The sequence below is a fragment of the Malus sylvestris genome, chromosome 13, assembly GCF_916048215.2.
Source record: "Malus sylvestris chromosome 13, drMalSylv7.2, whole genome shotgun sequence".
NCBI lineage: Eukaryota > Viridiplantae > Streptophyta > Magnoliopsida > Rosales > Rosaceae > Malus > Malus sylvestris.
This window is the reverse complement of record NC_062272.1, coordinates 1060168-1086366: the sequence shown is the minus strand read 5'-3', so window position 1 is coordinate 1086366 and position 26199 is coordinate 1060168. Positions and strand designations below refer to the sequence as shown.

Below are 26199 nucleotides of genomic sequence, written 5' to 3'. Positions count from 1 at the left end.
CCCAACTTTTATCGTGATTTATGCATGCACGATTGCGTATCCATACAAACAAATAGTTGATTTGATTCGAAAATTACCACGGCAGAATCAGAAAGCACGTACGCGACTACTGTAGTTATTGCTTCTTATATATTCATATATTTGGTTAAAAGTTGACTAAGTTCTAAGGGTTGGCTGGCTAGCTATCTCTTCTGTCTGTTGTGTTTTACACAGAGAGAGAGAGAGAGAGAGAGAGAGATGGAGGGGATTTACAGTGGTGAGCATGAAGAGAATAATGGTGTTGTTAAGGTGCGCAGCACTAGAGAAAAAGGTGAAGGTGATATAGTAGAGGAGGAGGAGGAGGTTCTAAAGAGCAGGATTGCAGGAATCCACTGTATGGGCTGTTGCTGGAGAATCACACCGACTGTTTGAAGGTATATGCATGGAAAAATTATATACATAAATATGTATATCAGTCCTTTTTCAGTTTTGTGATTGTGAGAAAGATATAGCTTCAAAAACAAAAAAAATATCTTCACAATATGATGGTCAAATCAAAGATGTGGAAGTCCTAAAAGGATGAATCACGAGAAGATATACCTGAAAAAATAATAATAAAAATATATCTTCACAATATGATGGTCAAATCAAAGATGTGGAAGTTCCAAAAGGATTGTCCATTTTGCGTGTAATTACTGTGGGCAGATGGGTTAGGCCGGATAGTTATAATTAAGGTATAATTTAGACACACGTGTGGACAAATCAAGTGGTTGCTGGGTTAATGGTTGGACAGCATGCAACACACACACACACACACACTCTCTCTCTCTCTCTCTCTCTCTCTCTCTCTCTCTGGTAGCTCACCAATATCGATGTCAATATTGTCAGGTGGGTTTGGGTGAAATTGGAGATCAAATCGGTGATAAAAGCACTACTACAACGGACAATAACATTGTCAATGCCAAGCAATTCATCAAGGACGCTACCAGCAGCGATCCCGATTCTTCAGACCTTGATCAGTTCATGGTATATATACCATTATTTTCTAGAAAGTGCATCAATTTTGTGTGAGCTATACGAATTATTGATCAAAGTTAGCCTATCTGATATATATATATATATATATATATATATATATATATATATATAATTATTGGCAGGAAGCGTACTGCAACGGTCTAAACAAGCTCAAAGAAGCCATGGCGGATCCCATGAAGGAAATGACATCTTTTATCACTGCTATGTATGCTCAACTTGAGGACCTCAGTGGTTCCAAAAAAAAACCATTACCCACCCGGCCTGCTGGCGGCGATCTGGCTATGTCGTCTGCGTTTCAGCCGAGGAATAAGAACATGTAGAGAGAGAGAGAGGCTAACTACGTTAATTTGAGTGATGATGTTACTCATGTTAACTGATGTTGTGTCTCTATTACTTGATAAGTTAAGAATGTTTCTCCCATGCATGAGATTAAAGAATTTGTTATAGGTAGTGCTATTCACACACCATTTTTTACCTACAACACATGATTGTTAGTTTTTATCCATTAATCTTCTTCAATTTATGCGATCCGACAATTAAAAATTAAAAGAAGTGTGTAGATAGTACCACCATTTGCTATAAGGCGAGGTGTTGAACTGTAAAGGAAAGAGAACATCACTTGATCGGGGCTGGACTCCGCCCATTTTATTTTGGGTTAGAACCCCACAGAAATCCAACCAGGTTAAGCTCGGCCCACCTTTATACTTTCCACATGTTAACATCTTAGTGGTCACGACACATGAGACAGTTTTTTTTTTTTTTTTTTTTTTTTTTACACATAAAGAATGAGGATCTTCTTTGGAATCCTCTTGTGAGAATTCAAATGATGCTTTTAATCGTGTTTGTTTATCGTAAATTATGTGATAAATTTTCACCAACTACTATTTGTATTTAATTTTAAATATTTAAAATAAATTTTAACTGTACAATTTACGATATATAGTAGACCTGTAAACGGATCGGGTTTATTGAGTTTGGGTCTGGTTCAACCCGACCCGTTAAGTTAACGGGTCATCCGAACCCGACCCGTTAAGCTAACGAGTCACCGGTTTCACCCGTTAACAATTATTATTATTTTTTTTTTTGCATAAAGTTTATTTTTTGTCATTAAGACTTTACTAAAATTATTAAAATATCCTCAACTAACGGGTCTAACGGGTTGACTCAAAGTGACCCGTTATTTAATGTGTTGTTAACGGGTTCACCCGTTAATGACCCGACCTGTTAGACATCCATCCAAATACAAATATTAATGAGTTGGATCGGGTCAGGTTAACGGTTGGGTCCAAAATACCAGGCCTAATATATATAGACACGATTATAGAATCCAATAAAAAGGATCCGGAGGCGATCCTCGTACACACATAAAAAGCATCCAACCGCACTACACAAAAACCGGAGAGAAAGTGGAGTTTGTCTTTCAAACTCAAAAAGTCCCAGAGACCATAAACCCCCGTCAACACGGCAACTCAAAGAAGCAAAGATCGAAACTTCGCCGTCAATACATTACTACACTTTCCATCCGATTCCATCCAATTCCACTGAACTCCTCCTGGGTCTTTACGAAAACCCAAATCCCAAATAGAATTCAATTTCAAAATCTTGGTTTTCTTGAACATGGTGAAATCGGCGGAGAAGGGCGGAGGAGATGGGTCGGGGCCGGCGGGGTCGGTGGCTCCTTTTCTCAGAAAATGCTACGAGATGGTGGATGATAAGGACACCGACTCCATAATCTCGTGGAGTGAAACCGGCGACAGCTTTGCTATATTGGACATGGCCCAGTTCTCGATTTCAATGCTGCCCAAGTACTTCAAGCACAGTAACTTTTCTAGCTTCATGAGACAGCTCAATATCTATGTGAGTTCATTGTTTTCTTACCTTTTGATTAACTGGGCAAAGTTATTTTTTTCTCGGTTATGCATTCATGGGGTTTTTCTCTTTGTTTAGTTGTTGTCGTCGTCGTCGTTGTTTTTGTGCCAAATATAAAATTATTGCACATTTGTAAATGATTGTAAACAAGACGAGGTTTAACTTTCAGAAGCCAGTTTTCTTTCCTGCAGATACGATTAAGTTAGCTCTGTTTCGTTTCGATCGTGAACTCATGCTCGATTCGCTTGTCCAATGTTACCTATAAAGTATCTATCTTGCAAGTATTGTTTGTTGGGAGTTTTGCATTTTTTTGGATTTCTTTCAAGTTGAAGGAATTGAAAATTTTCTGTGGTTAAAAATTTAAGTGGCACTCGTAACGATCTGTCTAAGATGTGATCGTTCTGTTTCCCAAGCTTCATCCATTTCCCTTCTTTTTTTCAATCTAATTAAAAGGTTGTGCTTCAATCGCAGTTCCCATATATGCTTTCTTGACTGAATTCGGATATATTTGAAAAAATGGCACCTATTTAGATGGATTGGCTTGTAATATAGCTGTGATAGATTGAAGTGTGAGACATAGTCAGATGGCTTTTCTTGTTTTTCTCTTTAAATGTATGCATTGTACGTGCTCTGTAGACACCTCTGTGTATATCTGCATGACTGTAAATGTTTTGTTACTTGATTTGTCAACCGATATCGAGTATTAATGAATCTTAATATTTCAGGGCTTTAGAAAAATAGATTCAGATGGTTGGGTGTTTGCAAACGAAGGATTTATTCGAGGTCAGAAAATTTTGTTGAAGAATATTGCTAGGAGGAAACATCCACAGGGAACGGATCAGAAACAAGCATCACAGCAAAGTCCGGATGGGCCATCTGAAAACATTAGTGAAAATGGTCTATGGAGGGAAGTTGAGAACATGAAGACTGATAAAGTTGCTCTGAAGCAAGAATTGGCAAAGCTTAGGCAGCACCAGGAAACTTCGCAAAATAACTTGCGCCTCTTGAGGAACCGCCTTTGCGGAATGGAGAAGAATCAGCAGCAGATGCTGTCGTTTCTAGTGACGGCCATGCAAAGTCCTGGTTTTCTGGTTCAGCTTCTTCATCCAAAAGAAAATAATTGGCGAATTGCTGAAGCTGGCGATATGCTAGAACAGTGTGGAGATGATGATAGACCAGTGGTTTCTAGTGGTGCAATAGTGAGGTACCAACCACCGATGATTGATGCCCCAAAGCATGTACTCCCACCAAATTCAGGCTCAGAGAAACAACCGGAATCTGATGCTTATCTAGATGGAATGGAAGATTTTGTTGTGAATGCTGATTTCATGAAAATGCTAATGGATGAAAAGTCGAGCCCTGTTGAAAATCACGACCCATATACCCTACCAGATATATCTGACGATGGTGCATGGGAGCAGCTTCTTTTAGGCGGTCCTTTCTTGGAAAATATTGAAGGCACAATGGAAAATGGTGAAGAGCATGCTGACACTAGAATGGAGGTGGAATCAATAGTATCTGATCCGGACGATTCACACAATTTTGATTATTTGGTCGAGCAAATGAAGAAATCTCAGAACTTTGCATCGGAATCAACAGTTTATGGATCTAATACGAAGAGCTCTCAAAACTTGGAATTTATAACTGAACACATGGGACATTTGGCTTCTGACTCTAACAACATGGAACAAAATCAGGAACGTAGCAGGATAACATCTGTGTAACTTAGGTTTTTTCTATGCTCTAGTGACAGCTTCTCGTGGACACTTTTCAGTCCATCTCTCGTCCACAACTCAGTTTTAACAAATGTGAGTTGGTTCTTATCCTTCACATGTATCATAATGTGTGTCATTGTTCTTTTACAATGTCGTTGGAAATCATCTTTTCATTCATCGAGGCTACCTGGAGTTTTGAAGTAACGTTGTTTGTTGCATGCTGTACGCTAAACTGTATCGACTTATGTCTTCTTGATTTTGCTTATTGACAGATTTTCGTAGGCTGGCACAACTTGGCATGATCACTTCACAGTTTTCCTCTTCTTGTACATTAATTTTGAGTGTTTTTCGTCAAATGTAATAGCTACTTGGTTAGAGTGAGTTGAAGAATTGTCTGCGTCACTGTAGTTTTGCGCTGCTTCCATGTTGTACCTTGTAAATTCATGCGGACACCAAATGCTGTTCCAATTTTTCTCAATACAAATGAACACCACCTATTTCCTAAGTATTTACGACGTTTTTGTGTACTACTCTTATTAGCTTTCGATGAAAAAGTAGAAGTAGGATCGCAGGATGAACTTGTACCGAAAATAATGAGCAACATCAAAATTTCCAAACATGAAGCGTGAAGCGAAGCATACGAATTTAAAACAATCTTAACAAACATGAAGCATGAAGCGAAGCGTACGACCGTAAAACAATCTTAACAAAAGACGGGGTGCTGTATATGATTTTGTAGGACAAATGTGTTCATGGATGGATGGCTTTTGCCAAGCCAAACGCGGTTGCGGATGCTATGGCTCCGATGAACGTAGTCTGGAAGGCGCTCGAGAAGGGTTTGTTATCGGTGAAACGGCCCTTGGCGTACCCAAATATCAGCAATGCCAGCAAGGTTACGACAACTGACGCAACCAGAGCTTCCCTGGCCCTCGGAAAGAAGACGTAAGGAAGCAAGGGTACTGCTCCTCCCAAAACGTAAGCAACGGCAATGGTGAGGGCGCTGTGCAAGGCTCTCCTTGGATCTGGCTTTTCCAATCCCAGTTCAAACCTGAATCATCACTCAAGTTGAGTTAATAATTATACTAGATGAAAGCTATGAAATGGCATGGAGTATTTAGAGCTAACTGAAGACTAGGTGCAAAACCAAACGTAATGGCATTCTACATTACCTACTGCCAAAATTTCATTGGTGATCAATAACCCACCAATTTTCTTACATGCATAAATAATCCGTGCATAACGAATTTGGTATCGATAATGTGAATGTTTATATGGATATCATTGTGTCGGTAATATGTGAATATGTTTTATTGTTAACATGTTTATTGTACTAATGCTATCAAGGATTTATCGATATTATATCGGTAAAGAAGCGCCATGTCCAAAAAAGAACCCGACTATTTTAGGTAAGAGTAAATTGTAGCTATGTTCCATTAACTTTAACTCAATTTGAGCAATGGTTCCTCAACTAAAAATTCATTACCATTGGTCATTCAACTCATCAAAACGTGCAGCTATGGTCCATTAACTAAAAATTCATTACCATTGGTTCTTCAACTTTAATTCAACTGGAGAAATGGTTCATTAACTTTAACCCAATTGTAGTAATGGTCCTTTCAACATAACTCGTTTTGACAAAAATTTTGTCGTAGTTGATGAAAATGATCATAATTACACACTTTGATTGATGGATCCTAATTATATAAATGATTATTCCAACATAACTTATTTTGACAAAATTTTGACGAAATTGATAAAAATGACTATAGCTACACATTTTGATAAGCTGATGGATCAATGGTAATTAATTTTTAGTTGAAGTATCATTGCTCCAATTAATTAAAGTTGAGGGACTATTACTACAACTTACTCCTTAGGTAAAGACTGACTGTTTGCTATCTATGAATTAAAATTCTAATTAGTTAAAAGATCAAAACAACTGATATCCTATTAGAATAGCAGATAATTATCCTGAGAAGTGTGTGATATTCAAAATTTCAACACCAATGAATAAAGGATTTTAAGTGCTTTTTATCTATTCACGGTGTGAATGATAGAATGTGATGGATGACCACATGGATTTTGTCCATATTTCAAAAGAGAAGCCAACTTTTGACTAAGCACTTACACTTAACACAAAATATACCCCCACCCGCCCACTCGTGCAGTTCACAGAATATCCACGTCACGAATTAAGATTCTTTTCATATTTCTATTTCATAGTTAACTGATCCGGAAATTTGAATTATTGAATTTAAATGTAAAGAGATTTTAAGTTCGATTCTCGCCAAATGCGAGTTTGAACCATATTATTACTAGTTCATTATGAGGCTAAACTCACATCCTCTCATTTAATGTAGATAATATCTTTTATTAAAATAAAATAAAAATGTGCAGCCTCTACTAGCTCATCACTTCACACACTTCACACAAAACCAAACCTTTGAACAGTTCAAATCCTTTCTCTTTCTTAGATAATCCAAATTTCTGAATCTATCAACTTTGAACATAGAAATTCGACGAGAATTTCAATTCCCATATCACTTTACCTACTTCACAAAATATTCTTTTCTCTTTTTATGAACAAATCTCCGAAGGAAAAGAAAAATGTCTTCCTATCATTTTAAGTTTTCTCAAGCATATACACTTGACTTATTAGAAGGTGAATTTTTTAAGATCATATTAAAATTTTATGTGCAAAGAAACGAAATATTACTCTATCCAACCGAGCTAACGCATAACTCCATAATTTAAGCAAAGTAACTTACTTCATCATGAAATCGAGCCATGCTTGGGGCTTCTTCCTTAGAGCATTCACGACAGGTGTATACTCTTGTGCCTCTATTCCATACTCCGCCAATATCTCCTCCACTTCTGCCGCCTCTGCAATTACCCCATCATAAACAAAAACAAATTTCACTCTCTATATATACAACAACAACAACAACAACAACAACAACAAGCAATAATAATTTAACTAATTTAAAATCTAAACAATTGGAAAATAGATTTCAACTTAGAGCAAAAACGGAGCACACCGCTCCATTAACTTGACTAAGAGTAGTCATCTATGAAGTACGGATATGGATACGGATACGGAGATACAATACGATAAAATGATATGAAAAATCTCTAAAAAGTAAGATCCGATACGCTATAGATATGGCAATTAAAAATATATAATAATATATAAAAATGAAAATGATATAATTTAGAACATATTTTGATAACACAGGAATCTGATTTCATCTCTGAATTCAAGTTTATTTAATTTGTTGGTGAATGGAAACCTAATTCCCTTGTTATATATACACACACACACACATATATACGTATAGAAGAAGTGTGAGTTGTATTCATATCCAATGAGTACCCGAAAGTATCTGACGAGTATCGTTGCGAAGTATCGAATATGCGATACGCCACCAAAGTGAAGTATCCGTGAGGTAACCATAATATAGGGTAAACTTTTAAACTAACTGATAATTAAATTAAAAGAGGAAAATAATCCATATTAAACCTGCATCAGGATCGTTTACAATTTCTTCTTGTTCTCTCCTCAGCTCCCTCATGTAGTGATCCGATTCACTTTTTGCAGCCAGATATCTGCGCAATAAAATACCAATGCATCAAAATATTACCAAACAAGCTGTGATATCAAGGGATGGCTGAATCGAAAGAGTACCCGCCGAGTCCCATGGAGATAGCACCGGCTGCGACTTCGGCGATGCCAGCAGTGAGGACGATAGATGACGTGGCATTGGCGCCGGACAGTCCCGCAGCGAGAGCAAACGGCACGGTAAGACCGTCAGATACGCCGATGATGATGTCCCGGACGATCTCCCCGGCGGTGAAGTGGTTCTCGGTGTGCTTATTCAGCAGTGCTTGCTTCTCGGGGTCTAAGTTGGTCTTTTGTCCGTCATTAGCCATTGATAAACAAAAATGAAATAGGGTTTTGAAGCCGTTTAGATATCGGAGCGTTAGGTTTACACTAGTACTCTAATGGTTTTGTATTTATAGACCACGAGATCCGGAGAGGATCCCGATCCACAATCACAGTGTACGTCTTGCGTGGGTTTTGCTTCTAAGGTACACACTATTTGGTTGCTCCTTCAAATAAATCAAACAAAATTAATAATTATAATGGAACAATAATGTATAAGATACAAAAAGCGAATGGTTATTATCTCTCTAATATTTACGAGTCTACTAATAACCAAAGATTTTATGATAATTTTTTGTAATTTTTTTCGCAAAATAACCAAATATTTGTTTATAATTTTTTTATATGGAAAAATTAGTATTCTTTCTCCAGTTATTAATGTTCATTGACGGAAACCTTATCAGTTTTTAGATTTTGATCAAAGACCTAGCATTAATGTATTAATGAATTTACAAGTTAGTTACATAAAATTGATTTAGGGTTTTAATGGTCATATAATTAATTTTCCATTCAAAACATTTTCAAAATGAAAAAAATTAAATCAGAATAAGTTTGGATCCATTGATTTTGTATGAAAAGATTTTCAATTTGTTAATCTTATATATATCCGTTCTTAAATATTCTAATTTATTATATATAAAATGTACCATTTTTTAATATAAAATGTAACCATTTTTTATATATAAACTCAATTCAAGTTTTTTCTTATCCATTTTTTAAACTTATATAGGTACATTCTATTTCGTTGATTTCAGAACGTATTCATGTCAAGTTTAATGAAAGAAATTTGATAATATTATTAAGCCTAATATCTATTATTTCTTTTATGCTTTTAAAAAATGTACTCATGTTTTGGTACACTAATTTTTTGGTTAGTTTTGATGAAGTACCCATGTTTATGCATATATGTAAGATCCCACATCACCCAGGGGTGAGGATCATGTAAGCCTTATATATATATTATCATCTCTACATAGCATGAGACCTTTTGGGAGCTCACTGGCTTCAGGTTCCACCGAAACTCTGAAGTTAAGTGAGTTTGCGCGAGAGCAATCCCAAGATGGGTGACCCACTAGCAAGTTCTCGTGTGAGTTCCTAGAAACAAAACCGTGAGGGCATGGTCGGGGCCCAAAGCTGACAATATCGTGCTACGGCGGAGTCGAGATAGGTATGTGGTGGGGGGCCGGGGCGAGATGTGACAATTTGGTATCAGAGCCAATCCCTAGTCGGAAGTATGCCGACGAGGACGTTAGGCCCCTAAGGGGGGTGGATTGTAAGATCCCACATTGCCCAGAGGTGAGGATCCTGGAAGCTTTATATGTATATTCTCATCTCTACCTAGCACGAGGCATTTTGAAAGCTCACTGGCTTTGGGTTCCTCGGAACTTCGAAGTTAAGCGAGTTTGCGCGAGAGCAATCCCAGGATGGGTGACCCATTGGAAAGTTCTCGTCTAAGTACTCAGAAACAAAACCTTGAGAGCGTGGTTGGGGCCCAAATCAGACAATATCGTGCTACGACGGAGTCGAGCCCGAGATGTGGTGGGGGCCCAGGCCGAGATGTGTCAATATATATATATACACACACAACATATATACACACACACACATTGGACAATATAGTTCATCTTTTATTATATATATATATTTTAAGATAATCTTTTTAATCCTATAAATTATGGGTTTATTTAAAATCTCATTACTATAAACAACTACAAATTTTGATTTTTAATTCAAAAATAAAATAATTTACATAAAAATACATTATAACATTAATGTCAAGGACTTCGATAAAAAACTGAAAATCACTAAGGTTTCAGTTAAAGAACATTGGTAGTTAGGGACCGCATCCAAATTCCCCTAATTTTATCTATGTGTTTTTTAATAACCAAAGATTTTTGCTTGTTTGATGGGCAGGTTGGGATAGACTGTGACTAGCTAAAATAGACTTGAGTCCACTCTTTTTTTGCTATGTCAAAATGTGAGATCAACATGAGTGGACATGATGAATTATGAATCCATAATAGAGTGGTTTATCTAACATATCCTTATATATGGTTACAAGTTATGTCTTACATATCACTGCCAATCCAATCACATCCCTAAAGTTCAATCTCATCTAGCTCACCGAATGGTTGTGAAGTTTTGACTGGATTAACAAACGATGATGATGACCAAATTATTAATGAATAAACCTGCCTGCGGGCCTTGCACACAAAAATCCAAGACTTCGTACGCTTGCATGCATAGTAGGGCATGCAGGTGGTATCCCATGCATATGGAGACGGAATTCGGAATATAAATTAGGAAAGAGAAATGCTAAGAAGATTCCATCAAAAGTAGAAATTTCCATAATGTTTTATAATGTTAGTACGTAAATTGACGTTAAATTGTGAGATGTCAGAGAGAGTCTCCTGAACATATAAAAAACAGTCGATTCAATTATATGGGTACAGACAGTTGTAGCCTTTACATTCAGTGGGGAATATTACTTCAGGATCTGTGGCTCTGAAGGTTTATTCAGAAGGTCTGCTTCTATCGAACCACATGAAGGCCTGGGAATCTCAGGTCTTCATCCCTTCTAATGGGAAACTCGAACCACATCGGAAAAAGACCCAACGGAACTGGGAGTATTATACAATTTTAATGTGCAGGTGCAATTTTAAGGTTAGGGTTTCAGAAAAACAAGAAGAAAAATATGAAAGTAAAAAGGAAAAAAATCCTCTCGAAGAAGAGGGAAAGACGAGAAGGAAAAAAGAAATAGCACGAGGGAGAACTTGATTGAAAAATGGCAGCGCGGTAACCCAGTTTCTGCGGAAGAGGATCCTCTCCTGAAGACGTTCAAACTTAATTCAACAATTACAATTATTATAATTTTTAGAGGATCTTTCTGTTTAGAACTGTTAAATTAAATTTGAATAATTCGGATGATCTGATCAGGAGGATCCCCATCCGGAGCTCAGGAGAAGATTCTCTTCCCAGTTTCTGCTCTGGTTCTTTCATTTTCTTTTAATTTTTTTCTTTTTTTTTAATTTCTAGTCGAATAAAAATTAACACTTGTCGATACCAAAATACAGGGAGAGGGTAGGCAGAGAAAATCTCGGCACAATAGGTCTGAACTCCCCCCATAGAATTTAAGAAAAGAGAATAAAATACAGAGTTGTGTTCAATTTTGATTATCTGTCACTTCAAACGTGTGTGCGCAACACATGCCTCGATGACCACATTGACGTGCAATTTGAAATGACTTGGCCATTTTTTACAATAAAAATTTTAAATTCGAACTCGAAAATTTTGATTTTGATGAGAAATGTTAAAAAAAATCTTTCAAAAGTAAAATTTTCATATATTTTAGGTCACTTCATATTTCTTGTATTATATTTTATAATATTAATAAAAAAATTAACGTTAAATTATGAGATAACAGAAAATTCATAATAAATTTTACTTTAAAAAATTTCTCTAACATTTCTCTTCGAATCATTTTAAAAGATCGGAACAAATCGGAAGGCATTTAGCAATTCCAATGACTAAATTTTCCATCCGAATTTTATAACACTGTTCTGCACGTATTTCGATAATTTTTTTTATAGTATTCTGACTTTTTATAATTTTATGATACGTGTTGTTATCAACTTCTGTATTTTAGTATTAGTTTTTAAATACATGTTGTTCATTATATTTTATATTAAGGCGTGTGTCTGCCACAGGCCACTTTCATTGTTTTTAATATTTTATTGATTGATCTGTCACTTCAGAGGCGTGTGTGCACCGCAAGCCACGATGACCGAATTCACAAGCATCTAGCGGTGCAAGTTGAAATAAGTTGCCCATTTTTGTATAGTAAAATTTTTAATTTCGAATCCGAATATTTTAAAAGAATTGGGAACAAATCGGAATGTATTTACCAATTCTGATAACTTTGAATTTTTTAACCAAATTTTTTCAAAGTATTCTTATTTTTGCCGATAAAAAGGAGTAAGTAAGTAAATTACCGCATCCCCAAAAAAGACGAACGAAGTCGTTAACCAATTAATGTTAGTAGTCGCTTGTTCATTCCTCAAAAGAAGTGCTAAAAACACAAAAAGAAAATCGTAACGAGTGAGCAAAAAACAAATACCAATAAAAACCGGACCTAAAATTTCAAACAAGAAGTTCTGCAAGCAAGTAGACTTTTAGGATAGCAAAGCTAGCTCTTCGTATCATTGCTATTGGGCATGTGAACCTGGCTACATAACAACTATTACTATTTTCAAAATACTCTTTAAGTTTTTATAGTTATGTAGTATATTTTATTTCAACTTTTGTATTTTAGTATTAGCTTTAGACATATTCCATTGTCTTTTATATTAAGACGTGTGTCTGCCACAGGGCACTTAAAAATGCTGAAGCTAAAAATACATTAGCCGACTAGGCTTGTGTGAGGCACAAGCCTAATCCATACTCATATGCCAATATTTATGTGAGTTTGATGTGAATGCTAAATTTTTATTATGTAACTTCAAAATTTAAGTGGCATAATAAATAAATTAAGTTCGAGTTGAAACTAGAAATAAAAATCAACTTGCGAAATTAAAAAGTTGCTAATATATTACATTTATAATAAGTAACTGTTATTAGCATTCTAAAAATCTCATTTTATACTATTTACAAGTGTATTTTTCTTTCTAATTATAGAAAATTTGGAGTGTTAAATGAGATTTTTAGAGTGCTAATAACAATTTTCTTATAATAACTAGTATTTGCCTACACAATTGATGTGCATGAACACATTTTTTTTAGAAAAAGAGAGGGGGAGAGGGAGAGGGAGAGGGAGAGAGAGAATGGGGGGGGGAGTGTGAGGTTTTTGTTTTTGGTGTTATTATTTTTAATTTTTTTTTAATATTGGAGGTATTTTAACATCACCTGTAGGTAAGGTTTCAATAAAAAATAGTAAAATTTAGACTTGTGAAATTACGTTATTGGCCATTATTTTTTTTTATGATAGAAGACTAATTTGTCTTTTCATTTTTTTTTATTGACAAAGAAGGTTTGGGTAATTAGTAGAGATAATAATAATAATAAATCTCTGTAAAACTGAACCTACCAGGTTTTCTTACCAAAACCGAACTGTATACCTTCTCTTGACAAATTTATTTTTAGATGTGTTTTATTACTTGTGTTTACATTTGCTTTTTATAAATACTCTGGATATATAGCAAATTAGCAACATCAATTAATAGATAATTAAATATTACACAAAGGACCAATCAATTATCTGGTAAATAACTGAAACAAAACGACATGTAGCAAAATCTGATCATGCATGGATGTTCTTCAGTTCAGTTTAGGTCTCCAGATATTCAGCAATCAATAAGCTCAGGAGAATTCAATCTTTCATCATTAGAACCAAAAAAATAAATTAAAAAATCCAAATACATACCAAAAATACTCAAAAAAATCCACAGCAATGCCAGAAAATCTATCAATAAGAAAAGATAACCCCAAAAAAACTAGGGAGTTTTAACAAAACAATCCCGGTACTGTTCACTTTTAACGAAAAACCACATTTATACATTTCTCTGGTACTATTCACTATACATTTAAAAATAACTTTTTATTAAAAGTGAAGTTTTTTTGGACTTTTTGTTAATTTAAAAAAAAAAACTATAAGTTCGGATTTGGGCCTCGGCCCATATTTTTACTTTTCTGTTCTGGGCCTATTTTCATCATGATGGGCTTTATTAAAGTGAAAAATAGAAAAACGGAAAAAAGAGAGGCGAACAGAGAGGAGGAAGGAACGGGGGACGAGACGCAGACCAACTCGCTAACAAAATCTCTACACGGCGGTGGAGGAGGCAGACGACGTCGTGTCGGTTTCTGGTAACTTCTGTCTTCTTCCCCGTTACTTCACTGGTTTTCTTATTCCAGGGACCTGCTAACGTCGTCGTTTTGAACCGAATAGAGGAATAAAAGTAAAACCCTCTTTGCCTGAATTGGGGCTTCTCGTACTCCGTCGATTGACATTGATTTTATTGCATTGTATTATCGAACCAACATATCATTTCTGTGAAGGAATTAGTAGGTTTGTTGTAAATTGTTTGCTGGGCTGCCACTTTATGTTTCTTTTGTGTTAATTTATGCATCTAAAGTTAAGTAATTTTGTTAATTTTTTGCTACAATTGTGCCCCGAATTTGTTTAAGGCTCATAATTTTATATTTGTTTTTGTTTTTTTCCCCTCTTATGGTGTTCTTAATTACCCTTTTTTCACCCTTTCTTACCAGATTAGTTGTTTTTCATCATGTCTTGGTGCACGATTGAGTCCGACCCAGGTATAGTTACATCTTTCTTGTCCATTTGGTACCATGTATATTAGTGTTTGAGCGATAGTCTTGACGTGGAACTGTAGGGTTCGTTGTTATTTTTGATATATCATTGAACTGAAACACATCACATGCCCTACGAGAATTGGTATATCTAGCAATAAGCATTATGGGGTCCTTAAGTTTGGTTTTGGGAATGTATTTTTGGGACCGTTTGAGTGATGAAGGTTGTGATCTGGCGACGCAGATTGATAGTGTATAGGATTTGGGTAATTTAGTAATGGTTAATACGCAGGACTTCAAATTTCCTAGAAGCGAATTTATAATTTTCGAGAAATTGGAACAGCTGTAGTATACATGAAGTGAACTAGTTTTTTCAAGGTTCTGCTTTGCATTTCAGGGGTGTTCACTGAACTTATTCAGCAGATGCAAGTAAAAGGCATGCAGGTACGCTTTCTTTGACGTCTTTGACGTCTTTTATGTCTATGAATCTATATTTATATTATGTTTGGGATGCACTTATCCTAGTTTATAGTTGACGCCCACTGTTACTGCTCGAGGTTAGGCTATAACTACTTCTTGGAGATGTCTTTGCTCCTTTTGTTGTTAGATTGATTATATCCAACACTTAACCCTTTTCCCCTTCTTGGCTATATCCAACTTTTACTTATCAAAGAAATTGTTTAATTTCCATTGGTATGACCTTGCAGGTTGAGGAACTGTATTCATTGGACCTCGATTCTCTGAACAATCTGAGGTACGTTAGTTTCTGTTTAAGATTTTATCTCCCAGGCAGATATCCTCATTTTTGTTGAAAAAAATGTTTGAGGTTTATATCTATGTTATCAGTGTTTTAGTTACTGTTTTTCCCTTGAAATTTACAGGCCAGTGTATGGTTTGATTTTCCTATTCAAATGGCGTCCAGGGGAAAAGGATGACCGCCTTGTAATTAAGGATCCAAATCCTAATTTGTTTTTCGCAAGCCAGGTTGGTTTTTTAATTGTAAAGGTACTTTTCTTGATTAGTGGTATATTTGTAAGGTCTTCTTATCAGAAGGTTTGTATATCCTCTCAGGTCATCAATAATGCTTGTGCAACACAAGCAATTTTGTCTATCCTCATGAACTGTCCGGATGTTGACATTGGTCCTGAACTGTCAAAACTGAAAGAATTTACAAAGAACTTTCCACCTGAACTGAAAGGATTGGCAATAAACAATAGTGAAGCTATCCGTGCAGCCCATAATAGTTTTGCAAGGCCTGAGCCATTTGTTTCTGATGAGCAGAAGGTAGCTGGAAAAGATGATGACGTCTACCATTTTATAAGCTACTTGCCTGTCGATGGAGTCCTGTATGAGCTTGATGGACTGAAGGAGGGACCCATTAGCCTTGGACAGTGCCCCAGCGGGCAAGGTGACATGGAATGGTTGCAGATGGTACAACCTGTAATCCAGGAACGTATTGAAAGGTATTCCAAAAGCGAGATAAGATTCAATCTCTTGGCCATTATCAAGAACAGGAAAGAGATGTATACTGCTGAACTCAAGGAACTCCAAAAGAAGAGGGAGCGTATTTTGCAGCAGCTCTCTGCCTCGCAGCAGGATAGACCAGCTGACGGTAGCAAGTTTGAAGCGCTGAACAAAGCTCTTTCGGAAATCAATGCTGGAATTGAGGGTGCAACAGAGAAGATCTTGATGGAGGAAGAGAAGTTTAAGAAGTGGAGAACAGATAACATTCGTAGGAAGCACAACTACATTCCGTTTCTGTTTAACTTCCTCAAGATTCTTGCCGAGAAGAAGCAGTTGAAGCCGCTTATCGAGAAGGCGAAGCAGAAGGCAGGCAACACTAGATGAATGAGATACAATGATGTTGTGGTTAACTGTAGTGTGGGCATGTGGAGTTACTTTAAGTGATGTGAGTTGTAATTTAGGGTCAACCTAACCAGATTATACGTGTTTTCGTGAGGTTACTCTCTAAACTTAGAAGTTATTTAGTTGAGACATTCCCTGGAATTGACTTGTTCACGTCTGTTTAGGTCAAGAAACATACATGTCTTAAACACTATGGTTGACATCATAGCTTCTGCGAGACGTCACAGGAGATTTTCGTTGGCATACAGGCGGACATTGATTAAATTGCTCTTAGACTGGCTAGTGAACTACCAATCGCTATGGTTGTATACGCACTTGCGACTGCGGTGAACCGTATCGTATTGGAGAAATGAGAGTGATACGGTACTAGTACCACGTCTGACGTGGTACTAGTACTCAAAACTTGCCATCTGTACAGCTTTTTGACAGCTGGATTTAAAATTCATCATGCTTATATAGGAGAACGAAACAAATGTCACTTAGTATTACGGTATAGTGGTGTACCTCTTCGCTTGTAAGTGAGAGGTCTTAGGTTCAATTCTCGTCAAAGGCGAATTTGAACTACATTATTGATAGTTCATTGTGAGACTAAGCTCACCTCCCCTCCACCTTAACGTAGATAATATCGTTTGTTTGAAAATAAAAAATAAAAAAATAAAAGAGAACGAAAACAAAATTCATCATGCTTATATAGGAGAACGAAACAAATGTCACTTAGTATTACGGTATAGTGGTGTTCCTCTTCGTTTGTACGTGAGAAGTCTTAGGTTCAATTCTCGTCAAAGGCGAATTTGAACTACATTATTGATAGCTCATTGTGAGACTAAGCTCACCTCCCCTCCACCTTAACGTAGATAATATCGTTTGTTTGAAAATAAAAAATAAAAAAAATAAAAGAGAACGAAAACAACTAAAAATAAATAAATCCACAAATCGCCCACCGTGGGGCTCGAACCCACGACCACAAGGTTAAGAGCCTTGCGCTCTACCAACTGAGCTAGACGGGCTTGGATGATTGGTCAACGGTCATTAACATTAATCAGTGTTATACAAGCAAAGCCTTATCCAAATCCTCTCGTTTTGGCGCCATCATCAACCGTCAACGGTTGATTCGTCGGCCTTTATATATAGTTTAGATATTCAGGCGGTTGAGAGAAACAGAGACTTCCTAATTCAATTATTGAAATCAAGATTCAAGAAAATCAAACACATTTTCCAGATAGTGAATGGCTGACTGCACCGGAGGAAGAGAAAACGAAGGCTACTCAGTGGAGGCGACGGCGGCGGTGAGGAATCGGTTGTCCGGGCTCCGCCTTGAAAGCACGTTCAAGTCTTCCTCCGTCGTTGATCCCAAGAATCCCACGAAAACTTTGAAGAGGCGATCCCCCACCCAATCGCCGCCGGTATCCGAACCCAACGCCAAGAAAGAGAAGCTTTCTCTCCCTCCTACTCCTCCTCTTCTCCGCCGCTGCATTTCCGACACTTTCTTTTTCAACCCAACTCCTCCGGCTCCCCAGTCTCCTCCGGAGCCTACCGTCACGGTTACACCGCCGTCACCACCACCACCACCTGCCCCAACAACCAATAAAGTCTCCGCTTCTGCCTCTGACTCGGCCATTAATTCGAAGCCCAAACTCCGCCGCTCCGTCTCCGATCCCACTCCTCGCTCACCGAAAACCGTCTCTGGCAGTGACGAGGATGACGGAACTCCCAATTCTAAGGTTTTCTTGAATTAATTAATTTGCTAATTAATAATTTCATGGTGGTTCTTGGAAATTGATTATTGTGTGTGGTTCCAGAGGCTTTCGAGGATAAAGAACCGGGTAAGAGAGATGAGCCTGTGGTTCCAACAAGTCATGGAAGTCGAAGATCATGATGACGGCGACGAAGAACAACACCATCAAGAACAAGATGAAAATGGAGGCACGTCACCAGCTGATCAGGATGCTAATCAGAACACTAACTCTGTTAGCGCTGCTGAGGTACCTACTGGTGTTCTTAATCTCTTTCGTTCGTAAATCGGATTAATTCTGGTGTTAATTAAGCTGTGGGTTGTTGCAGGATGATTGCGAGAGAAAATTTGAAGAATCAGTGAGGGTGGAGAGGTTGGAAGAGTGCCAAGTCATTCGCTTCAGGTGCGGCTGCGGCGTTCCTTATGACTTCCTCCTTGCCGGAGACAACTGCTACTACAAGCTCATGTAGATTCTTGTGGAGGCAACTGCTTCTACGAAAAGCACTTTTTATTCTCGGCTTTCCCTATTTTTTCTGTTTTTTTTTCTTTCATTCTTCTTCTGTTTTTGTTTTCGCTTTTCTGAAGTAAAAAAATCTGGAACAACATATGATCTGAGATGATGTAAAAACGACGGCATTACTTTGTTTACTAAACTGCAAGTGCAAATAAATAAAGTTTTCGGGTTCTATCTGCGAATGAATGAAGGCTGTTGTTTTTCTACGGATTGCTCACCATGGCGAAGTGAATTACACACGGTTTTCCTGTTTCTTTTCCACCTGATAAATTTCTTGGTTCGTAAGTTCCTGTAGCGAAATCGAATCAAGAGGCTTGGGCAACTGAGGTCTACGAACAAGAAGCTCCTTTGTTACTTGTTCCATCGCTGGACGAGATTTTGGTTTGGTGCGCAAGCATGCCAACGCCAATGTCGTAACCAGAACCACACCAGAAGCTGTTTGTCGATTGCTGGGAGGAGAGAGCCGCGGATCCAATACATCTTCCAATGTTATTTGTAGAAGCGATGGCGACTTTGAGGACTGTGAGGAAGATGCGGAGATCAAGGAAAGAAGTTCTCCTGGATATCTTCCCATGATTATTTCCAGGGTGAGCACTCCAAAACCATAAACATCGCATTTTTCAGTCACGGCAAATGTGTGTGCAAGTTCTGGTTTACGGAAAACAAGCAAGTGTATTAGGATATAAGAGCCGAATCAAAGAATAAGTGAAGTTAAAAAAGCTGAGAAAACTATGAGTTCACCTGGTGCAATGTATCCCGGAGTGCCGGCAAGCACTGTTCGATTACGCGAATGAGGATATAAGAGCCGTGCTGTGCCAAAGTCGGATAAAGAAGCCACCATGTCCGAGTTGAGAAGAATATTGCTGCTACTCACGCTTCGGTGAATGATTGGTAGGGTGCAGTTGTGATGCATGTATGACAACGCATGCGCTACGCCTTCGATGATATGTAACCTCTTGGTCCAATCCAAAACTGCAGCTTCAACATCATTGCCCAGAACACTAAACAAGCTTCCCCTTTCCTTGTATTCATAGACCAAGAACATACAACGCCTGTGCAAACAAAACCCATGAAGCTTCACAATGTTTCGATGTCGAATTTTTGACAGCATTCTTGCTTCATTCTTGAAACTCTTGAAGAGAACTGGTTCCTCAGCTTCCCAATGGTGGAGCTTCTTCAAGGCTACTACTTTTCCACTTGGTAGCTGTGCTCTGTAAACTCTGCCATAAGCTCCGCTCCCAATACAGTATTTCATGTCAAAGTCCTCTGTTGCTTTCGTGATATCCTTGTATGCGATTTTTCCATCAAAGTTCCATATCGAGAATAAATCTCCGTTCTTTGTTACTCCACTGGACTTGTTTTTCCAAAGTAATAAACATCGAGGAAAAACAAAATAACCAAGAATGAGGAAAGCTAAAAGAATTCCGGGAACCAAGATTTTTACAAGTTCCAAGTTCTTGCTGCTGGACCTGGTTAGAGAACAAGAGGGGAGGCCTATCGGATCACCACATAAATCATTGTTGCCACCGACAAATGCATCAGGTGGAAACAGAAGCTGGAGATCAGTTGGGATATGACCCTTCAAGGAATTGTATGACAAATTGAGTTGACGAACTCTGTGCAACAAATTGAAAGAAGGGGGAATGGTACCAGTGAGTTTATTGTGGCTGAGGTCCAAATATTCCAACGAATTCCTCAGGCTCCCAAGCTCAGAAGGTGCTTTTCCTCGTAGTGAGTTATGGCTGAGGTCGATACTAGTCAGTGCAGAGAGGTAACCAATCCGAGCGGGAATACTCCCAGTTAAAAAGTTGCGGCTCAATAACAAGAGTTGTAACTTCGAGCAATTCCCAAGATCAGTTGGGATCGATCCTATTACACTGTTACTGGAAAGGTCTAGAACAAAAAGATTGAAAAGTGATCCGATTTCAGGTATTATGTTACCCGAAATTTGGTTTGACGAAAGAACAAGATACTGTAATTGTGTTAACTGAGAAAGCTCATGAGGTATGACTCCGGATATCTTGTTCATGGACAGGTTTAGTGCCTTGAGCTTGAGTAGATGACTAAGAGACGGAGGAATTGAACCGGTGAGACTGTTAACACTAAAATCCAAATGTTCCAAGTTGTTCAAATCCCCAAGTTCAAAAGGGATGGAACCGTTGATCTGGTTCCATTCGAGGGACAAAGATTTCAAACTAGTTAAACGGCCAATGGTGGCGGGAATTGGAGCAGTGAGCCTGTTTGCTGATAGTTGAAGGGTGACCAAGTTTTTCAAGTTCCAAAGACTTGAAGGGATATAACCAGTAATTTGATTGTAAGAAAGGTCAAGGTGCTTGAGCTTGGAAAGAGTACCTATTTCAGATGGAATGCTGCCCTTGAGTCCGCTTGCACGAAGCCGAAGACGAACAATGTTTGGAAAGCAAGAGAAGTTGAATTTTCCAAAATTGCCATCGTCCCCCAACTGGAAATCAGGTGGCAGCGAAATCTCCGTGATGCTTCCGGCAGTGTTGCAAGTAATGCCGGGCCACTCGCAGAGATGGTTGGTGTAGCCACTCCACCACCCGCTGGCAAGCAGAGCCCGGGCTTCCTGTTCTAGTGACCACGGCTGCTGCGACTGGGATGATACCGTCACCGCTGCTAATGCAACTGCCGTTGCAACCACCAAGGTGGGGATGAAACGAAAAGGAAGAGAGAGATGCATCTTCTTCCACCCTGCAATTGTATGGAAAGTTGAAACAGAAAAGAACAGGTTCGTTTATCATTCAGTTGACTGGTTTGCGTTGACGCGTAGCTAATTACTTGTCCACAATTTAGAGTGCTATTACTTTCAAGTTTCAAATCAACGCGTTGCCTTGTTGACCAAGGACTCTTTTGTTCCCACACATTTTTTTTAACCAGGATTCTCAAAAATGACAGGAGCTGCTTCAGTGCAGTGCCTTGGGTAAAAAGTTTAAGGAAAAACAAGAAAAAAGCACTGAAAATGCAAATGCTGGGTTTTGTTTTGTTTTGTTTTCATCCCTACAATCAATTCTTCATCATAAGGGTCCACTTGTTACTATGTATGTACAAAGCACTTTTGCTCGTAAACGCTTTTGCTACAAACATGTTGAAATTTCAATTGAAAATATAAGCATTGTGTTTCCTTAAAAAACACTTGGAAGTGCTTCTCCCGGAAGCACTTGCATTACTCTTAAATCACTTTTAAATTTTCCTGTTAAACGTAGTCATAAACATTTGTTTCTTTCCAAAAAGCAGTATAGGCCCTTAAGAAGCAGCCCCAACACAGGCACAACTCTTCCCCAGCGTCAAAGGGCACGATCATAGAGACTATGGACTAATAGTAAACCAAGAAACACTTGCAAATACAAATCAGAAAGTACATGACAACGTAATGATAAATGATATCTATTTTCTACTTGCAAGTGTGTTGTGACAGAAATCTACAGTGCTGAGGGCCAACGGTTCGTCGTGAGGTGAACAGAGCCAGGAGGAAATAGCACAATTCTGAGCAACAATCAGGTAGGGCGCACCTCTCATTTCGTCACACTGACTTAGTATACATCTCAAAAAACAAGAAATTTCCCCTAATTCAACGAGAAAGCTCCATTGCAGTACCTGCAAAACTCAAAGAAAATAACTAATCCGTAAATATGCTAGCGCATTGTCATCACGAGTGATCCGTGAAAAAGTGCAGCATTGAAGGAAATATGGGGTACCTGTTGCTGAACTTCTCAACAGCATCAGAGGCATAGAGAAGTGTTTCATTGGCTTTCTCTAGAACCATATAAAGCTCCTTCCCTCTTGTAACCCGAGCAATAACCCAAGCATTGTTTTTCGCTCTGATGCTAACTTCCAATTCTTTCTCGTGACCAGCATTATCCGATTTCGCTCTACTTTTTTCCAAATCAACTTCTTCTCTGACCTTACTTAAGGCAAGTAACGAGTCCTGCCACAGACGAGAAAAATGGACAAATTGGAACCAATAGATAAAAGTCATAAATCAGCATTAATTTCATGAGATCTGGTCTGGTCAGTGATCACTAAGACCATCTTGCAAAAACCAACTGCATTAGGGCCAGTAGAAGAATGCGCTGGGAGATGCAACCTAGTCTAGCCGATGAATATCATGAGCGTGGTACCAGTAACAAAAGCAGAACACTGAAAAAGAATAGAATAATAGCCACCTAAGTTCTCTCCCATAATTTCTTAGCTGCAGGCTGCAGCTAGGGATTTATACAATTTTGATGTAGTAAACAAGGTGAAGATCCTCAACCAAATGGCTCTTTTTAACAGGGACTGCGGAACAAGACAGCAAGACAAACACTGGCAGAATGCTTTACCTTGGTAAGGGTTGTGACTTTTCCCGGTGGAGAAGCCCTGGATACATTTCTGTCTCCATCCACTAGTAAATACCGATATCCACTAACATGATACGCATTCTCACCAGCCCATCCTTTGGATAATTTCTCTTCAACTTTCAACAGCTTTAGGGATACCTGGTAAATGGTAATGACAATGCCAAATGACAAGTTCAAAATTTAGAGAATCTGTTTGATAACATAAGCATTACAGTTAATAGCAGAGCTAGAAAGCTCACGTTTTCAAGAACTTGCTGCTTCACTGCAGAAACACCTTGATCACCATTTAGTACCGAAGAAACAGGAAGGAGAAAAATTAAGGTAAGGCTCTTATGCTGATGGGTACACAGATACATTCTCTCCTCTGTCTGGTGGAGCAAAACTGTTGGAGTGGCAGAAGCTCCGGTACTAGCCTCTGCACCCCAAATATCACTGACAAGAAAACCGTCCTTTCCTTTGGACCACTTATCAGGCTGCAAGGGCCGTACAACACGAGAACTGTTATCTCCAGCAGGAGAGTTGTCAAGTGAGCCATGCAATTGTTCTGGAACAGCACCAGGATTGACCAAACTAGAACTTGAGGATGTAGTTCCCTTCCGTAAATAGGACCAGGAACTTCCTCCAGAGGATAAAGCACGGGGAGTCAACCTTAAAACAGCATATGCAAAGAGGTTTACCGTATCATCCTAACAAAAATAGGAAAACAAAATTCACAGAAGTTAGCATTTCCAAAACAAATGTGCTCACCACTCCTAGCACTCCTGCTATGAAAATTCGAAATAAAATTTATCTCAGTTCTTAAGGTTTCCTTGAACTTGAACACTAGATGGCACATGAAATGAATTACAAACATCAATGTTAGGATCAAACCATACAGGAGAAAGTGTCGTGGACACCAACAGGTCCTGGAACAAGATTAATGAGTGACATGGCATGTTCCCAGCACAAGATTCAAGTACCCTAACAAGTGACTGCAAAGACAAGTGAAATCATTTAAAAAATATACAAAATAAAACTACATGATATTGCAATAACAACGAAAAACTAGATTAGGAGATTCAGGTAGAACTTAGAAGTCCTCATACGTACAAAGATGTAGAGTTTTGAACAATACAAGTAGGCTAAAATGTAGCTAATAGGACTGTTAGTGATGATAGATAGACCTAATGGTAATGAAGCACTGGATTAAAAGTTAAGGTCGAAGAATCTATAGTATAACTGTGCAACTGAGATGAAAATTACTGGCCAGACTGTGAAACAAGGCTTAAATATTCCACAAACATATGATTAAAATATATTCTGAAAAAATACCTGAACTTCTATTGCTGCTTCCCTCCCTACAGTAAGCATCTGTACAGTTCCACGCTCCTTCAAAGAGTCACGGAATGAGGGTAGCAGTAGTTTCTTCCCAACCAGAAAATCTGCCGCAGAGAGTAAAACCACACATGAGACACAGCAACTTCAGCATTACTCAGGAAGAAAAATCCAATCGAGAGAGCATGATACAGCAACTTCAGTATTACCCCAGCAACACTCATCGAATGGAGACCGCTTTTGAAATGCTGGCAATTAGTGACTATACAATGAAATTTTAACCCCAAAGACGATATAAAACTAGACTTCAATGCAACTAGTAGGAACACAACTGTACGATGACTTACCACTGAGATAGTCCATGATGAAATGGTACAAATGAGGTCGAGTTAGTCCTCCACCAGGGTCTTTATCAAGCAACGCTCTTATCGATCCATGAAACATCACGAAAAGAGAATGTACTTCCTTGAGAACCTTTCTCAATGCATCACTTCTCCAAATCGGTTCAAACTCCTTGTTTTTCTCCACTACCTACCACAATGTAGAGCAATGATTCTAATCTAATCTAAACTGCGGGCAGGGGGATTCGAACTTAACTGAAAAATAACTTTAATTATAATTGAAAACGAAGAAACAAGAGCTCACCATGACCATCCAGATATCGGGTTCCGCCTCGTAAAAGACATGGGAATGCCTCTCTGCTTCAATGGCCTCACAAGCAGCCTCCGGAGAGAAGATTCTGCACAAAACACAACCCAATTCTTCTAATTAAAAACCAAAACCACGCAAAAAATGCAATTGCAAAAAAAAGTAGAAACCTTGTAAATGTGATGAGTCCTTCACTGAGCCCGATCACAGAGAATTGGGCGGAGAAGGGCAGATCAGCTGGAAAGAAGAAGAGTATCTTGTCCAACTCCTGCCCTTCGTTCTGACCCCTCCTCAAATCGAATACGCACAATTTCACTCCCTCTGGATTGGTAGCCGTAGTAGTAGCAGACGACAAGCCCATGATTTGTTCTTCCTAATTTAATGGCGCAATCAAACAATCTGCATAACGAATTGAAACCCTAATTTCGTGAGCAGCTGAATTAAAACGACAGGTAAATACGAGATTGGAAGGGGCTTACTTTGCCAAAGGTTGACGACGATATCTACATGTCACAGCGAAGCTTCCTCTAGGTGTTAGGGATTTTGGTACCAAATTATAATTTTATTAGACAGATATCGTTTTATTGGTTTGTCCTAAGTTTGAATGGTAGGTAACTGGGTGGGAGAATTTTCACTAATTACTGTGCACACAACAGAATTTACCATGGCCCCGGGAGTAGCAAAACCGCCTTGCGACGAAAATGACTCGAAATTTGGTTTATAATTAATTTTGTAAAAAGATTTAAAGTTGATTTGAAAACGTGAGTTATAACTCACAGTTTTGTCACAAAACTGAAATTTGTAGTTTTAGAAATAATTGTGCGTGGGAGCTAAGAAAAATGTTGCTAGACCTTGGAACGTGATCAAACCATTTGCTAGGTTCCGAAATTATTTTTATTGCTTTTTAAAGTTAAAAAATA

General features: G+C 38.2%; 6 protein-coding genes and 1 non-coding gene across 11 annotated transcripts; 3 read left to right on the top strand and 4 right to left on the bottom strand.

The window, feature by feature from the left end:
• The first annotated feature begins 2388 nt into the window (after positions 1 to 2388).
• On the top strand, positions 2389 to 5109 carry LOC126595135 (heat stress transcription factor A-8-like). 2 transcript variants are annotated; one of them, XR_007613513.1, is made up of 3 exons: positions 2389 to 2874; positions 3612 to 4694; positions 4874 to 5109. XR_007613513.1 is itself a non-coding variant. In XM_050261510.1 (2 exons), exons 1-2 carry the CDS (start codon positions 2635 to 2637, stop codon positions 4608 to 4610), a joined length of 1239 nt encoding a protein of 412 aa, XP_050117467.1. In that variant the 5' UTR covers positions 2389 to 2634; the 3' UTR covers positions 4611 to 5109. The 2 variants fall into 2 exon arrangements, 1 of the variants encoding a protein (XP_050117467.1); XM_050261510.1 differs by having other exon boundaries at positions 3612 to 5109.
• A 118-nt stretch (positions 5110 to 5227) lies between these two features.
• LOC126595136 (vacuolar iron transporter 1-like) lies at positions 5228 to 8571 on the bottom strand. The gene is made up of 4 exons (XM_050261511.1): positions 8287 to 8571; positions 8122 to 8207; positions 7370 to 7484; positions 5228 to 5649 (listed from the first exon to the last, which is right to left on the bottom strand). The coding sequence occupies exons 1-4, from the start codon at positions 8529 to 8531 to the stop codon at positions 5352 to 5354; spliced, it is 744 nt and encodes a 247-aa protein (XP_050117468.1). The 5' UTR covers positions 8532 to 8571; the 3' UTR covers positions 5228 to 5351.
• A 5717-nt stretch (positions 8572 to 14288) lies between these two features.
• Positions 14289 to 16854, top strand: LOC126596293 (ubiquitin carboxyl-terminal hydrolase 2-like). Of its 3 annotated transcripts, none has more exons than XM_050262830.1 (6): positions 14289 to 14403; positions 14806 to 14853; positions 15245 to 15291; positions 15555 to 15601; positions 15729 to 15831; positions 15919 to 16854. In XM_050262830.1, exons 2-6 carry the CDS (start codon positions 14823 to 14825, stop codon positions 16693 to 16695), a joined length of 1005 nt encoding a protein of 334 aa, XP_050118787.1. In that variant the 5' UTR covers positions 14289 to 14403; positions 14806 to 14822; the 3' UTR covers positions 16696 to 16854. The 3 variants fall into 3 exon arrangements, with proteins under 3 accessions (XP_050118787.1, XP_050118788.1, XP_050118789.1); XM_050262831.1 differs by having other exon boundaries at positions 14298 to 14495; XM_050262832.1 differs by lacking the exon at positions 14289 to 14403 and adding an exon at positions 14502 to 14605.
• Positions 16855 to 17647: 793 nt separating this feature from the next.
• TRNAK-CUU (transfer RNA lysine (anticodon CUU)) lies at positions 17648 to 17720 on the bottom strand. The gene has a single exon. It is a non-coding gene; the product is annotated as a tRNA-Lys (tRNA).
• A 157-nt stretch (positions 17721 to 17877) lies between these two features.
• Positions 17878 to 19145, top strand: LOC126596294 (uncharacterized). Its single transcript, XM_050262833.1, has 3 exons — positions 17878 to 18434; positions 18513 to 18695; positions 18775 to 19145. The coding sequence occupies exons 1-3, from the start codon at positions 17940 to 17942 to the stop codon at positions 18913 to 18915; spliced, it is 819 nt and encodes a 272-aa protein (XP_050118790.1). The 5' UTR covers positions 17878 to 17939; the 3' UTR covers positions 18916 to 19145.
• LOC126596291 (probable leucine-rich repeat receptor-like protein kinase At1g35710) lies at positions 19058 to 22010 on the bottom strand. The gene is made up of 2 exons (XM_050262826.1): positions 19701 to 22010; positions 19058 to 19607 (listed from the first exon to the last, which is right to left on the bottom strand). The coding sequence occupies exons 1-2, from the start codon at positions 21658 to 21660 to the stop codon at positions 19192 to 19194; spliced, it is 2376 nt and encodes a 791-aa protein (XP_050118783.1). The 5' UTR covers positions 21661 to 22010; the 3' UTR covers positions 19058 to 19191.
• A 133-nt stretch (positions 22011 to 22143) lies between these two features.
• Positions 22144 to 25888, bottom strand: LOC126596292 (vacuolar fusion protein CCZ1 homolog B-like). 2 transcript variants are annotated; one of them, XM_050262828.1, is made up of 11 exons: positions 25759 to 25888; positions 25450 to 25678; positions 25277 to 25370; positions 24979 to 25162; positions 24841 to 24879; positions 24629 to 24738; positions 24193 to 24288; positions 23557 to 24003; positions 23300 to 23455; positions 22676 to 22905; positions 22144 to 22574 (listed from the first exon to the last, which is right to left on the bottom strand). In XM_050262828.1, the coding sequence occupies exons 2-11, from the start codon at positions 25638 to 25640 to the stop codon at positions 22544 to 22546; spliced, it is 1578 nt and encodes a 525-aa protein (XP_050118785.1). In that variant the 5' UTR covers positions 25641 to 25678; positions 25759 to 25888; the 3' UTR covers positions 22144 to 22543. The 2 variants fall into 2 exon arrangements, with proteins under 2 accessions (XP_050118785.1, XP_050118786.1); XM_050262829.1 differs by lacking the exon at positions 24841 to 24879.
• Between the last annotated feature and the right edge of the window lie 311 nt (positions 25889 to 26199).